The 16,065-nt window shown below is 37.3% G+C and overlaps 2 protein-coding genes across 3 annotated transcripts; one reads left to right on the top strand and one right to left on the bottom strand.

Annotated features, from left to right (window-relative positions):
- Window positions 1-1,895: 1,895 nt before the first annotated feature.
- Window positions 1,896-9,526, bottom strand: LOC145470149 (uncharacterized). Of its 2 annotated transcripts, XM_081453987.1 has the most exons (7): window positions 9,455-9,506; window positions 9,033-9,251; window positions 7,792-8,176; window positions 7,416-7,457; window positions 6,401-6,715; window positions 4,879-5,122; window positions 1,896-3,575 (listed from the first exon to the last, which is right to left on the bottom strand). In XM_081453987.1, exons 2-7 carry the CDS (start codon window positions 9,219-9,221, stop codon window positions 3,377-3,379), a joined length of 1,374 nt encoding a protein of 457 aa, XP_081310113.1. In that variant the 5' UTR covers window positions 9,222-9,251; window positions 9,455-9,506; the 3' UTR covers window positions 1,896-3,376. The 2 variants fall into 2 exon arrangements, with proteins under 2 accessions (XP_081310113.1, XP_081310114.1); XM_081453988.1 differs by lacking the exon at window positions 7,416-7,457 and having other exon boundaries at window positions 9,033-9,526.
- Window positions 9,527-12,894: 3,368 nt separating this feature from the next.
- Window positions 12,895-14,730, top strand: LOC145470260 (uncharacterized). The gene is made up of 2 exons (XM_081454092.1): window positions 12,895-12,963; window positions 14,454-14,730. The coding sequence occupies exons 1-2, from the start codon at window positions 12,910-12,912 to the stop codon at window positions 14,712-14,714; spliced, it is 315 nt and encodes a 104-aa protein (XP_081310218.1). The 5' UTR covers window positions 12,895-12,909; the 3' UTR covers window positions 14,715-14,730.
- The last annotated feature ends 1,335 nt before the right edge of the window (window positions 14,731-16,065 follow it).

Genomic DNA, 16,065 nt, shown 5'->3' with positions numbered 1-16,065 from the left:
TCTTAAGGTGGCTCCCTATAGTTTTACGATCGCACGCGCGCTGAAGACGAAAGCTCAAGTAATATGCGCGCGCTCGAAGGAAAAAGTGAATGTTTTTGGATATTTTATGACGCCAACATGAGCACAAAAAGCAAAACTGACAGTGAATTTTCTCGCGTTTCCTTGGGTGAAATCCGTAAAACTTGGCAGACTGATAGTAAATATTTTGCTTTAGTCGGAGCTCGCTTTACAGGGAAATCTATAAGACAAGTTTTTTCGCAGCGGTAAAAGACAAAAATTTGCAAAAATCGAAAAACCTGCCTCTACAAACCCTACTTTTTTCGTGTTTAAAATTCGTATCCCGCAGGATGCGATGTGCTGTGAAAATTTTGGAAGATTTCACCGAAGGAAATTTAAGAAAATCACAAATAAGCCGTAAAAAAGTTAAAAAAGAAACACATTTGTTTGGGCATTTATAATTCAAGACTAAAACCCATAACTTTAACAGAGATGATAGTAAAACACTATTTAATCATTGTTTATTACATGTAATAAGTTTGAGAGGACAGGGTGTAGAAACGAATGCAGAAACGACATTCAAGACATAACACTTGCCCGCGCAACGCCATAAATAATTACCCTATGGAGCCGCCTCACCTGTTTTGGAGAAGCTTTTCGATTTTTTCGAAAATGGCGCGTGAGAGACCGAGAAAGGCCTGGGACTAAAGGGATAGTGCCAAAGAAATAGGCACGCAATACATGCAAACAATGAGCTGCTTGCTGTAGTACAGGATTGGTTTGTTTGGACAATCTGTCGATTTTTTTGATAGAAAAGATCAAAGAATTAGAAAAAATGAATCATTGTTGTGCCACAAAATTACCCATAACCCACACAGTGCAAGATAAGACACAATCAGGAAGGCTATTACCTACAGTTAGGTAACACCCCCCATTGCCTTTCATTTTACTCCTGGACAAAATGTCATTAGAACAGTCCACCCAACTCCTTTTTAACTGGAAGTTTGAAACTTCTGGACACCTCCAAACAATATGTATCTTTGGTTAATCATGCTCCCATCAGTTACAGGTAATCCTCAAGTGTGATGGAAAGGTTTTACATCCGATCATTGAAAAACACTGGCAAAAAGTAGGTAATTCACTTGCCATCAGAAGTTATTTTCTTCATAAGTTACACCAATATGCAATCTGTTATTCAACTAACAGCGTGCACAAAAAGTCATCGGCTCTTAATTGTAGGTTCGATTGCAGCCAGACCTGAGAGAGCATCAGAAATTAAGCCTACTGCATGTCATTTTCAAGCAGAAGTATAGCAGCTCTTGCAAGTGCATAATTCTTTTTTGTTAGCAGCTGTTATTGTTCTGGGGTTTGAGACATTGTTTCTGTTGTTTGTTCTATTGTCTTCTCATAGGGTATCAAGCCATTCAAGTGAGACCTTATGAGAGCTGCTGGATCATGTGTACCAAAGGCATCCACGTTCAAGTGTTGATCAATACCTTTGATTGAGCCGTGATCAACACTCAATCGACATCTCAATCAACACTTGATCGACTGCCAATCGATAGTTGGCAGTGTCGACCAACTCATATGTATCAATTGACACTCAATGGGGTGTCTGCAAAAATGAGTCAACTGTCGACCAACTGTCAGTTGAGGTGTCAATCAAGTGTTGATCAAGTATTGATGGAGATGCCGATCAAGTGTTAATTGAGTTGTCGATCAATGGTCGATCAAGTGTGGATCGAGGTTATCTTTCCACACTTGACCACAGATGTCTTTAGTACACATGATCCAAGCTGCTTTTAATAACCCAACTTTTTTCAAGATTGCACATTTGGCCCAGCATAGTGATATCATCATTAAGAAGAAAAAGTGAATAATAATTAACATATTAAGATATTATAACAACTTAAATCCAGGCATTTTATTGTGAAATAGCAACACAAAATGCTCTTTGGAATACAATTCATTCAATAAAAACAATCATGCACTAATGGCCGCAACATGTCACACAACAGTTATTATATACACACAGCTAACAGTGTTACTGCTTTACTCTCACAATTTCTCTGCAGGGTAGGTGCCTTGTAACCTGCAATCAAGGGTACATATTTTTTTGTGGCAGTAAGAAAGAGAAAATTCCTTATTTTTCCTCTTTCCCGCAGATGCAAACAAAGCCTGATCACAAGTTAGTGAAGTTACTGGTTTTGAAGACTTCTCTGAAGTCATCCTTTGACACTATGAAACTACCGGTAGTAGTCTAGTAATCAGAATATGAAATTTTAGAAAGAGGGACTTAACATGTAAGATAACATGACTGTTTTATAGGCCTATGTACAAAGCCTATTAACAGATACATCCATATTTAAAACTGCCCCTTAGTTTACATATCTCAAGGCAGTGCTTGCCTCTAAATGGTACGTGCTATAATGCTTAGCTCATTGCATCATTTTGGCTTGCCATGAAACTGAACATCTTCTGAATATTGTACATGTAAGAAAGTACTAGTTCCTTGATCACAGAGGAATTTTTCTTACAGTGCACCTAGAATATTGTGCATTATTTTCATAGGCTAAAATGGAATTAGTTGGCATTCAGTCCAGTGCCTTCTTTTTTCTGTAGGAGAAATTAACAATATTATGGTAACTGTTCAAACATTTTAAAATTTAAATTTGTCAAAGAATATTATCTTTGAATTATTCAGTTCTATTGCTGAATATATGTACATGGATTCTCGTGCAAAAGTTAATAAATTCAATTCCAAGTTTATGCAAAAGTTAATGAAATTCTTTGACAATAAAAAAAATTGGGCGGGTCTGACTAGACAATATCGTTCATTATTATAAAGACAAAAAAAAAATACATGTACAAAAGTACTAACAAATATAATCTAATGTTTTGGCTGTGTGAGACTCCTTGTGACTCCATGTGAAAACAATTAAGTGTAGAAAAATCAAGCTATTAAAATTCTGACTCAATGAATTTAATAATATAATTTTAATTACTACAATAAAGTAATACCCCTTGCAAAAAACAACTTTGGGGCTACAAAGAGATTGAACTCTACCTGAAATGTGTTTAATTCATGATTACTGTCTTGGCTGATGCAGATGTAGTTGGCAATAGAAATAAGTTATAGCAAGTAACTTTTGTATATCTTGGGCAACAGTTTGGGAATGTGTTTACATATATTAGCTTTTTAAGATCTCAATCAACAGTGTGGTAGTAAAAATTGCAGTTCCCAGTGTGCTTAAGATACAAGGATTTTGATCATGAAACAGGTTCCACACTACATGTTACTTTTTCAATTAAATTACGTTTCAGGTATAATTAAACCTCCATTAGTCTTAATTTGTCTCACTCAAGCATTAATTAGCCTTTATCGTTGTACATCTTTTGTAGGCGACCTTCTAATTTTGTTGGATTTGGAGCTCATGATCATCTGCATTTCCTCTTCTGAACCTGGCTGCGTGTTTTTAATAATCTCTTCAACTCTTTTAGCAAAGTCTGTGTCTTCCTTAACCAAGGACTGTGCAGCTTTTGTTGTCTTCTTGGGGCGCCAGGGTCTCTGGAGGTTTCTGAAATGAAGAGAGTTTAACATCAAAGTTCTCCTTCATTGTTTTTCAGTCATCCCCTATTGACATCATGGGCAAATTTAAGTTTTGGTTTTCTTGATCACAGGTTCTTACTTCTCATGACCCACACAAAGATATATGAATTTGCTTGTTGTTGTTCAGGTAATGCATGCAGATCTAGAGATTATAAATTATACACTCACGTACATAACCCTTTGCACTTGCCTATCACATCTACAAACAATACAATACAATCCTTTATTTACCCACGCAACATTTGGGAGTAATAAAAACTCGTTAAAACATGTGCGTGCAAAAAACACGTGTGTGCCAAACATAGGAGAAATTCTCTTCACAAGACTATACTTACCTTTTCTTAGCCATGAGTTACATGTACATCAAAGGAAACCTATTCCACAGTACAAGTAACTGCAAAGTTTGCTCATATAATTTAATGCACCATAACATGAGTCCTTTTTTTATTTTAAAATGACAGAAGCATTCCAATTAACAAAATCTTCATAATTATTACTTGCATCAATCCAATCAAAGAGCAGTAGACTGAACAGTTTTGATGACTGCCTAACTGATAAAACAAATCCTGTCTGACAGTCTATTGACTTAGTTCAACAATATTATTTTTTTTAAAATAGATCTACATGGCCATGGTCTAAGAAAAATTACGAGGAGCCCGAAGGTTTCTAACCATGAAATCCTGGGTGCCCAGCACTTAAGTTTACAGGTACATGAAAAAAGAAAATTTGTCCAGTCGTCCAAAGGCAAAAGTTACATGTAGTCGCCTGTGGCACCCAAGCTCCTCTGGAATTCATCCCTGATCTACAATCCTGATAAAAAGTCTTGGGACACTTTGCACTTTTGCCAACATACTGGTCTTTCTGTCCCCACCCACAACACAATGTTGATTAATTCAAAGTAGACCCACCCACTATTCCAACATTGCTTGGAGGGAGGGGATCTCAGAAAATACAATGACTTCCCACTTCAAAATAATGGGTCACCAGTTGGCATTTTGTCAAGTGTCTGAGGGACTTTGGCCAGGAGTGTAGACCACGTAACGCAATATTATGGTGGCGTGTAACTTGGTAATGCCAAGAATGATCACCATGGAATTTCCTCCTACTGAAGTAGCAAAAAAATTAATAGTGAAGGAGACATGTGAGAAGAATAAAGAATCAACCAGAGAATATAGATATACTACCAGATTCTCACAACTCACATAAAAAAGTGTATGAAAGTCAGTAAGGAGAATTAACATCTTGAGATTGGAACAAACAAAGCCTATTACCTGGGTAGAATCAGCTGTTCACCCCTTGCTCTACGAACTTGAGGACTAGCTGGAGTACTGCTACCAGATCTAACGACATGATCTTTCCTTCTTTTCTTGTCCATCTGATCTGAGTCAGTTGATGAGTTGATCACAGAGCTATTTGTGTCATCAATTCTCTTTCGCTTCACTGAACCCATTCTTGAAAAGCTTGTTAGCAAAGTGTGATTAGAAGACATTGGTGTGCTACATGATACAACAAGTTCTGATGACAAAGGACAGAAAATTTGAAATGAGGAATGAACACGCCCATGCCAAGATCCTAAAAAGTTTCAGCATTTTACACAGAGTTGGGATCATCTTTCTGAACCAACTTGCACACCCAGGAGTGGGCAAAGTTACAACACACACACACACAAAAAAATCAACTTGAGATAGGGTAGGGCCTTGTTCACATTCTTGAGATAAGCAGAAGCGTATTAAGAACAAGCATAAGGGATCATGTTGACGGCAGGTAATAACAACTGACATGTTGGTCGATATATCGGGTGACAGTCAGTCAACATTCGGTTAATAGTAGTTCAACAGTCGGTCAAAACTTGGTCAATATATCAGTTGAGATGTATGTCAGCCAACTAACTTTTATTTTAGCTCACCAATACCTTGCTGACACTTTGCCCATAATTCATTGAGTATGGGTCAACTATGCATACCAATATGTCACCGCTTAAAAAGAAAGCCATTGGACTCAACTGCTAAATTAACACACTTGACCAATACTCGACACATGACTGATATTTGACTGACAGTTGACCGATATACCACTGACAGGACTGATATTTCACCAACAGATGGTCGATACACCACCAACATATGATTGATACTCAGTCGAGATGCGTCTACAAAGTATCGACTGACACCCGGCTGATAGATGGTCTCTCAGTATATTGAATGACTATCGTCCAGTTGTCTGCTGATTGTTGCCAACTATCGAGTGACTGTCAACTGATATTTCAGTCGACTATTGACCGACTCTCAACCGATATATTGACTGGTCAACATATCAGTCAAGACTATCTACAGTAAACATGATCCAGCATAACCACAAGACAATTCCAAGCTGCACAAAACGTGTAAGCACAAGCATAAGTACATAAAAAAAGCCATTTTCCTTTTTTTTTTCTTGAATCTTCTGCTAGTGTGCTTATGCTTATTTCACAGTCGCAAGTGTTATCTTTACTTCACAAGCAGGAACTGGTGTGAAACAAGTGAAAATAAGCACAAGAATTCAACAGATCACCATCTTTTTCTTCGCCGACATAACTCGCAGGGTACATGCACGCCTGTCACTAATGTGAAGATCTTACTGCTTTTGCTTATGCTTGTGCTTATCCTTTTAAGTGTGAACCAGGCTTAACATGGTACTTGTAGACCCTTGTACATCACGTAGATAACAGTGAACAGTCACAAGTTAGTCAATAAAGAGTTTTTTCAGTTCTAAAGGAAAGGAAGAACACTGCACACACACTAACAAAAAGCTTACCACTATTATCAGCCTCTTGTGGTGGCGTTGAAGAATGCACACTTCTAGAGTTGCTATTCCACCTCAAAGCTGCTTCATTTTCCCTGACACAGGAACCGCATATGAAATTATCTTCATAATTCTCTGGCGTAGTGATTCCACAAGGCTCCAAGACAAAAGGTACCCTTTTGCCAAAACTGTTGGAAATCATGGCTTTTCCTCCTATGAGATGGATTCTCTTCCACATCATCTTAATTTCTTGCTTTAGGAGACCTTCTACTACACACCACTTGGTACAAGCATTGACCTTGGCTTTGTTTAGGTTGGCTTTTACACCTGATAAGATATAAAAATGCAGATAAAAGGTTGGCTCGTGAGTACTAAACGCATCCACAGTTAAGTATTGATTGATATCCTCAATCAATTCATCCACGCTCAATTGACATCTTGATCAACACTCAATCCACATCTTGATCGATACTTGGTCAACACTTGATTGACACTGGATTGACAGTCATTCAGTAGTTGGCTGAGTGTTGACTGACTCATATGTATCGATTGACACTCAATGTCATGTCTGGGAAAAGTAGTAGACTCTTGACCAACTGTCGACTGACATGTTGATCAAGTGTTGACCAAGTATCGATAGAGATTGCCAATCAAGTGTCAATCAAGGTTTGATCAAGGGTATCAATTGACACACATGGCATTACCATAATTTTAGGAATGGTTCCGGACACTTAGGTTTTCTCTCTAAACAAGGAAAAAAAGAAAAAGACAATTTTAACAGCCAGAATCAAACCTGAGTCATTTGGGTCATGAGGGAGTCTCATGACCACCTCACCACCAGGGAGCTGGCTGAAGGAAAGTGAAATATTTTAAGAATATAGCATGCTACCATAATTTACAGTAGTAGGCTAACCAGAGCGCTCTGTGGGCTAACTGGAATGCTAATTAGGCTAATCAGAATGAAAAGTAGGCTAACCTGAGTGAAAAGTAGACTAACCGTGGTGCTACATTTGTATAAATAGTTAACCTGCATACTCATTCCCAGTGCATTCGGAGGCTGGAGCCATTCCTGTAATTAATCACTATAAATTGACACTTGACCAGGGATGTCTTTAGTACACAACTGATCCAAAAAGTCTTCACATGGGAAATCTTTAGTTTCAATTTTGAACTTTGCAATAGGAAACTTGGAATACATGTAAATGTTAGGAATAGTGAGTAGTGAATACTCGCTATAGTCCATCAAAAGATATTGTCATGAATGCAGAATTTTAAATAAATTTCACAGGTCTTGATGACTTCCAATTTTATTAATGAAACCCTCTAAGAGGGTTGATTTCTTTTCCAAGGTTACATAAATGTATTTTGCCCACTTGTAAGATTACATGCAACCTAATACTGACCTGTGGAATCTTCTTGGTTCAATTCTTTCAGAACTCTCCTTGAAGATGACTCATTTCCAGAGTCTTTTTGTTCTTGCACTTTCGCTTCTGTTGAACTATCTGGGAGAGCAGGATCATCTGCTTCATTTATTCCCAGATCACTGCAGCTGATTTTTGAATCCACACTGTCCTCGCTGGTTACATGAACATGACGATCTTTGGGTATTTGACTATCAATTATTTCAAAGGTTTTATTGTCCAGTTCTTTATGATCATCTACTATTAGGAAAGAAGTTGATGGTTGAGGTTGCTCTTCTGTATCATTAGTATTATTGTTATTGCTGTCCAAAACACCGACGTCTCTCTTGCTAATACATTCTTGAAGTCTCTCTATGAGCTCAGTATTCTGTTAAGAAAAATGTTACACCATAATTTATGAGTATTGAAATACTATATATTTGCACTACTGATGAAAGATTCAATGCATGAAAGACTATAGTATGGTAACTAAAGATAAAAAGCCTGCATGTGAGCCAAGTGGCTCATCAGGCCGGAGCTTATCCAGCTTATCCAGGGTTACCCCCTAACATTAAATTCGCCGGTACCCATTTATAAACCTGGGTGGAGAGAGGTACTGTGAGAGTAAAGTGTCCTGCCCAAGAATACAACACAATGCCCTTAGCCAGGGCTCGAACCCGTACCGCTCGATCCAGAGTCGAGTGCACTAACCATGAGGCCACCGTGCCTCCCACATGAAAGACTATGACTGTAATTTAATTATGCAACTTATGCAACCTCAGTGGAAAGAAGAAAGCCTGACAGTAAAACATTGAAGTTGCATACATTACATAAAAAAATGAACAAATAAAAAATAATTATGGTCTTGCATGTACATGTATTGATAAAATACTGCTTCAGACCGATGTGTGGAAAGTGGAATGGCTTATAGTTTCTTTCTAACAAAGTAATCCAGATTCTCATGGTTCCAAAACTTTTTTTTTATTACTGTTTCCTTGTTATATTTGACTGAAAAAGATACAAGGAACATCTTGTGTTAGCATTAAAATGTTTTCATGGACTTTTATCAAATGCTCAATGTCCAGTGTCTACTGCATCTAGCCACTGAAGATTGAAACAATTTCCTCCTATTTAGGGACTGTTAATTTTCAACAAACAATGCTACAACAACTTCTGATTTCAGTGTTTTGAAATGAATGTGTTTCAAACAAAAAAGTGACTGAAACAAATCACAGGTTCCATACCTTTCCAGAGGCTTTCAGCTCAAACTGTTTGCACAACTTCTGAAGCTGGGCACGCTTCATACCTTGGATCTCACCAATGTCCAGTAACATCATATTTTCTGATTCAGCAACAGACGTCACAGCTGGGTTGTCCTTGCTTTTTGTGTTTTTTGCTTTTCTGCCTGTCCTTTTAGACATCTTGCATCCCATTTACCAGTGCCGACAATCTTAAATTTAAACCTACCCATGAGAGATTCACGAGTGAAAAGAACTTTTAATACTAAAAAAAAGGATTTCAAATATATTGTAATAGTGCACAGTTTGAAATGATGAAGTGTGAGTAGTTTGTCTACTCTAGTGTGATCATAAGTTGCGTTTATTCAGTCTGATCATAAGTATACTAGTCTTGAAAAGGACATGTTGGGGACTGATTATGCACATACCAGGTAATGCATATAAAATGGCTTCTTGTTCAAGGTCACTTGTAGATTCCTTGGCCAATCAGTGGAACAAAGTCTTGAAATTTCCTATCCACTTCAATATAAAATATGAAGTGGTTGCCTCCATGAGTTCGTGCAGATACAAATTACTTTGCTTTAGTATTTGTCCACAATTAAGCTTATTTAGAATAAAAATGTCGCTTGGCATGAACAAGAGGATGAAAGAAGGCTAACAATCACGAATCAACATGGCGGCTGCGCGACTAGATGACCGCCACAAACCTTGTTTGCATGTCAATGCCTTTGCCAATATTTTTACGGTGAAAAGGGTTGAAGAAACGATTATAAAGTTCAAAAATGTAAGTAGGATAAAGAAAATCAACTCTAAGGAATAAAATAAGAGTGGAAAAGAATATTTTTTTGAAATCTACAACACCTCACCTTCAAAGGCTTTTTGCAATAAAGATCAAATCTCGCGCGCAACCGTTAGTTCCCAGTCTCATAGGACACACCGTGAAGGGCATGACGCCTTGAAAAAAAAAAAATGATCCCACCCACCCGTCCCCAGCTCCCACCCCTCCCCTTCCCCATCCCCGATCTATATATAGGCCCAGCTGGCATGTGTTTAAATGAGAATTTCGTTATGATTTTATTTCTTTATTTTAGTTCCCTAATGCACATCGTGTTTTTTACATATAATCCAGTACATCATGCACACCTCTGATAATTTATTCTTGCACCCAACCCTATTTTTCTTTCTCTGAAATAAAACTACTTGTAGTTCGAAATACTTTTGTGGAAATTGTTTAGATTTGTTTAAAGTGCCCATAATGTCAATTTTTTTTCGCTCATCTAATTCTACATTTCACCTAATGAACTTCTGCGAAAAAAATTTTCAATTTGGATAAAATGCAATTTTTTTATAAGTTTTTAAAGACGTTCAAATTTGCCGCCATTTTGCATTGGTCCACCATTCGCACCAGTCTTCCTCGGTTTGAAGTGAGTCGTGACGTAGGTTCAGGAACACATGATTTGGGTCATGACTTATCTGACTTGAAAACAAGTGGAAATTTTGCTTCAGAGTTGTCTACATTTAGTTGAAAATGCCGGAAAGGCGCGTTGCCGCTCTTTGTAACAACGTTAATGATCCACAACATCAGGGTCTTCATCGTGGGTTCCTGAACCTACGTCACAGGCATCAGTCTCGTGGCCATTTTGAGTACGTTATTCTTGTGATCAGCGGCAGGGGTAAACCGCAAGAAAATAGAATTTTGAACTTTGTAAAGATTCGTAAAAACATTGCGTTTTATCCAAATCGAAAAATTTTTTTCGCAGAAGCTCATTAGGTGAAATGTAGAATTAGATGAGCAAAAAAATTTTTTGACATTATGGCCACTTTAAATCCTTGGTCCAGCGGCTGTTGTGACGTCTGCCCAGGCTAGGAGGGTTGAAAATCTCGCCCTTCCCCTCATTTTCTTCAGGATGTTGTAATACACGTTCGAAAAGTGTGTAGAAACACCTTCCAGAAGCGCTATCGGCCGTTAAAACAATATCCCCGATTTAAAGAAAGATATACCGTTAAAAAAAACTCTTGTGCACTTCCATTGACGCGTGTCTCTCTACCTGAGAGACAAGTAGTACACAGAAAAAAATTCAGAGTAGTTAATTGGATAGCAGATATGGTTGCTTCAAACGGACCTGCATTTTTCCCACTCTTTTCTTTTTTCTTTTTTCTTTTTTTTTTCAATTGCGATTTAGCTGGTACTTCAGTTAATTCCATCGAAATAGAACTCACAATAAATTTTCTTTCAAACTTTACCAGTTGGCTGCTTTGAAGTAAAAGAGGGGGACCCCGCTACTCGTTCAGGCGCAGGAGGATCTTCAATAAACCCCATAATTCCTTAAATTATCAGCTTTCAGAAACGTTTATATTCATATTTTTATCATACTATATTTTTTTAATTTTTAGCGTTTTTATCAGAAGTTGCTTTTATACCATTTAACGGTTTTCGCCCGTTGAATACCGGTAGTCAAGACAGTCAAAAGCTTGTGTCTTAAATATATTTTTAGAGAACGTTCTTATATTTCATTATTTCATCCTGGCTGCGGTCCTTCTATATTTTCATTCATATTTGTATTGAGAAGATGTTGTTATAACTGATGTCAGTTTTTCTTTCGTCTCTCCTGTTATTGATCATGAATTTCATCTGACATTATCACTGGTAGATAGGATCAACCGTTCCAAAATGTCAAAATTGTCAAAGTAGCTGTGGATCCACGAGTGGATCCGCGCGGACTACTTTGACAACGTTATGACGAACTTCATTGTCAATAACAGGACAGACAAATGAAAAACTGACGCCAATTTGTTTTTTACAATGGGCTATATAGGTATGTGCCGCTGTGAAGGGTATGGTTTTCAAGCAGTTTACTCTAGCATAGGGTATATAAATCAGAGCGTTTGGGTCTAGAATAAATAAATAAAAATAAATATACATTTATATAGCACCATTTTCCACTAATTGTCCATGGCGCTTTACAATACTTTAAAATTAAAATCCTAATTCTTTAAAAACCTAAAATCCTAAATCCTAAAAGTTAAAATCCTAAGAATAAAATACGCTATATAATACAATTAGGCTAGAAATAAAAAGTAAAAACTACAAATCAAATGCACGCTTAAAAAGATAAGTCTTAAGATTAGCCTTAAAAACTGCCTCTGATGATGAGAGTCTGATCTGGAGGGGTAGTTTATTCCAGAGCCTTGGTGCCGCCACGGAAAAAGCCCTTTCACCATACGTTTTAAGATTTGCTCTAGGCTCATCAAGCAACCTGTTGTTTGAAGATCTTAGTGTCCGACCAGAAATGTTAAATCGCAGAATAGGGTATCATTTTTCACGAAACTGACCAGTTGGTTGAAGATTTCATCTAGACTAAGGAAACCAGGAATTGTCACTCAAAAATATAAAAAAATGAAATCGGCAAGTTTAGATTTTTGCAACTCAGCCTCAACAGCGTCGATAGATGACTATCATAAAACACTATTGGATATTATCAACTGTCAAAAATCGGGATTCAGACGGAAATCGATGGTTTTAATTCTGATTACCTTAGTATAGGGTATCAAAATTCAGCTGAACTAGCTCTGGTATAGGTCAAGGGTTCCAGGGTCCCAGGGTCCCGATCCCAGCGGCACATCCCCACCTAGAAATTCCTAAAGTACCCCCTTCCCCGGGCCGCTCTCGCTCGTTGACGTATCGTATAAATTATAAATTCATGTGCCTGTCCCCTTATTGACAATGAAAATTAGCCTATGGGCGCAAGAGGATTTCTGCAGTTATCGTAAAATTGTTTATTTTTTCAATATCAGGGAATTTGTCAAATTTTGTGCGCTGTCGCTCGTTGTGCGTGCAGTGACCGCCCAAACATCATAGCGAGGCTGAGCCTCGCTATGATGTATGCGCGGTTACAAATCTTACTATTCCAATATGGCGTCCAAGTCAGCTTTAACGGTACGTAAATGGTCTTTTCGACAATTTGTGTTAGGTATGTGAATGACACTTAGTAAGTTTACAAACACTCTGATTACTATCATTCATTCACGCCATCGTTTTCTGACTCCAGTTGTGACTCGAGCGACATTACAGACCAGTACAGTGTTTCGTAGCATTTTTCAAACACCTAGAAGATCGAGAGTTCAAAACACAACAACAACAACAACAATAACTTTATTAATGTGTCAAATACATTCTAGCCGAGGATAAAAAAAATCCTCTACTAATAGGGGACACATAAAATAAATAAAATTACGAAGCGTAATGGAGCATTTTTGAGGAACTGTGAGGTGGTTGCAAATCCCAGGAAACACCGTCTTTTGTGCTTGATATATCTTCTTAATCGAAGCTAAAACTAAGTAGAAAACGGAGAAATATAATCGTAAAATTTATGCCAGTACTGACAATAGACCTCTTTAGCTTGGGTGGTTTGTTGCCCCATTTCAGACCATGTGATACTCTTGAGAATTCTTGCGTTCAAATTTTCAAATAATTGCGTGTATATGAATGAATTATTTTTAAATGGATAAAAGAACAATTCTCTAGAGAATATCATGTGGTCTATAATGAAAAAACAAACTGCCCAAGCTAAAAAAGTCTATTAAGGTCAGATATCCAAACACCATCACAGGACCATCATGATTTGTATTGTTTAGACATGATGAATATCAATTAAAAATGCAAATTCATTTTCTAATCCTAGTTAAAATCATATTACGTTGATCCTAATGTCTTTAAGTTTATCATGTAACTTGTTTGTCAGTCTGACTGAATAAAATGTTAAATAATGAGTTAAGTGGCATGCCATATTGGTGTCCCAAACCAGTTCTATGGGAGTTGAGTTCTATTATATCCCAGATACTTGACTGAATGTTTACAATCTTTATTTTTGATAGCATGACAGTGAAAAGTCGCAGCAATACTTTTTGTTTGTTAAATTACACTTTTAGAATCCTCTGTTAACGAATGATTTAATCGCTTTGACTTATAGGCCCTTTGCAGCTAAGCCATCACGTGACCTATTTTCCATAAAATTATGGGCTATAACTTAACGAATGCCAGAAATGGAAAAAGCATGTGGAAAATGTCAAAATGGTCAAGTTTGAGGCCCCCATCATTAAAGAAGGAGATTTTATGACGGTCCAAATTTTTAAAAGAATCAGAAGATTTGTGTGGAAAAAGTTGCTGGAGAGCAAGACCGTGCTCTCCAGCAACATTTTGCATACAAATCCTCTAAATTTTCTGAAAATTCAAACTGTCGTATAAACTTACTCCTTAATTTCAGGGGCCTCAAACTTGGCCATTTTGGTATTTTCGATGCACTCTTTCCATTTCTGGCATTCTTTAAGTTATAGCCCATAATATAAAAATTTTTTAGGACAAATTTGGTCACGTGACCCCAGCTGCAAAGGGCCTATTGACATCCACATGTATTTTTGTTTACGCAGATGGAAGTCAAGAATTTAAAACTATTGGTAGAAGAATTAAAAGGAAAAATTGAAGAGCTAGAGGAGGAAAATGAAAACTTAAAAGAGAGGTTGAAAAAACGGAAAGGAAATAAGGTTCAACAGGTTAGGAGATGGAGAGAGAATAACCGCGAGAGATATTTGGAGCAGAAAAAAAGAGAAAGGCAAAACAGAAAGCAGAGAAAACGAGACAATGAAGAACATGTGGAAGAAGTGAGAGTAAAAACGGAACCAAGTGATTAAAAAAAGGCAAAAGAAATCACAACAGTAAGAAAGAAACAAAGCAGAGGCGGCAACTTGGAAAGAGATGCGTATCATGAAATGTCTGGACAAAGGACAACCTGTTGAACACCTAGCTCTAAGGAGAAAAACTCTGACGTTTAACCTTTATTGTACAAGACTAACCCGATTTTTAGTTGACATATATCGTTCACGTTTCAATCAATCCAAAAATTCTCTGCTTATGTCATCAATGTTTGTTCAGAGGATGTTTTGTACATTTTTTGGGTAGGTTTGGAAGGCAAAAAATTTCCCCAAAGGATTTGGAAAATTTAGAAAGAAATATTGAAGATTTCATGTAGCGTTGAAATTAAAATTTGAAGTTGAAAATTGGTAGAAGGACACCAAAACGGTTCACTTTACCAACCTGGGGTTCCCTTACATGGGGGTCAACTGACTGTTGGTGTGCCGAAAATAATCATCTTTCTTCTACCCCTACTGTAAACCGCTCAAACCCCCTAAAAGTAAGTACAAATCGCGTTTTAAGGACGTTCCCGCGAAAATTTTCCAGTCGATAGATTTTTGTAAATTTTTATTGCAGTCAGATAATGAGTTACTTGTGTCAGAAATGCACAAAAAAAAAAAAAATTGGGGATCACCGACTTTGTTTCAGAGATAGAGCGTGTGGAAAACTACCCTGATTTTGAAAAATTGCCGCACGTAATTCAGCATGGTCTACAGGGGTTTACAGTTAAAAATATCGAAGGTGAGTCAACGGAGGCAAACGATCTTAGTCATATTTTTTAGAAGTGAGTCTGTTGCATAAATAAATCCAAATGTTGCCAACGTTTTCACAAATCTTAATCCTTCAAGAGGCATTTGAAACCGCCGCACAGATAAACAAAAGAGCTAAAAATAACGGAATTCGATGGCGCATTTTGCAAAAAATTCAAACTTCTAATCGATAGATTTTCTTCATTTTTTCGCTAAACGTAGAAAATCGGTAGAGAAAATGATCCATCAAAAGAAAAATATGGGTTACCGAACGTCCAAGATCGATAAATGGCAATGGCAATCTGTCCTATCATTGTTCATTTTACTACTTAGCGCGGGCATCGATGGACGACGTGAGTATGAATTTGCGTGCGCAGTAAGGATGCGCAGAAACAATTAGCGCGAACGTCTTTAAGGGGGTCTTATACTCTCAGATATAAATTTTTCTCCAGAAAACCATTTTTTTGGAACATGAAGATTCAACATCCCTGTCCATTTGTAAATCGTATTTTGAAACGATTTTCCTCTAATTACTCCTGAATTTACGTTTAAATTAAGAAATCTGAACACTTCTAGCTATATTTCAACATAGCAACACCCA

The sequence above is a fragment of the Orbicella franksi genome, chromosome 15 (assembly GCF_964199315.1).
Source record: "Orbicella franksi chromosome 15, jaOrbFran1.1, whole genome shotgun sequence".
NCBI classification, from domain to species: Eukaryota; Metazoa; Cnidaria; class Anthozoa; order Scleractinia; family Merulinidae; genus Orbicella; species Orbicella franksi.
Note: the sequence above shows the minus strand (reverse complement) of the source record. Positions and strands in the feature narration are given on the sequence as shown.

What these genes read in the sequence shown, in the direction of transcription:
- LOC145470149 (XM_081453987.1), bottom strand. Translation starts at nt 9,221, where the DNA reads ATGGGATGCAAGATGTCTAAAAGGACAGGCAGAAAAGCAAAAAACACA. An exon ending in GAACCAAGAAGATTCCACAG is followed by an intron (nt 7,458 to 7,791) that starts GTCAGTATTAGG and finishes GATTAATTACAG; the next exon opens with GAATGGCTCCAGCCTCCGAA. An exon ending in CACTGGGAATGAGTATGCAG is followed by an intron (nt 6,716 to 7,415) that starts GTTAACTATTTA and finishes ATATCTTATCAG; the next exon opens with GTGTAAAAGCCAACCTAAAC.
- LOC145470260 (XM_081454092.1), top strand. Translation starts at nt 12,910, where the DNA reads ATGCGCGGTTACAAATCTTACTATTCCAATATGGCGTCCAAGTCAGCT. An exon ending in CGTCCAAGTCAGCTTTAACG is followed by an intron (nt 12,964 to 14,453) that starts GTACGTAAATGG and finishes TTGTTTACGCAG; the next exon opens with ATGGAAGTCAAGAATTTAAA.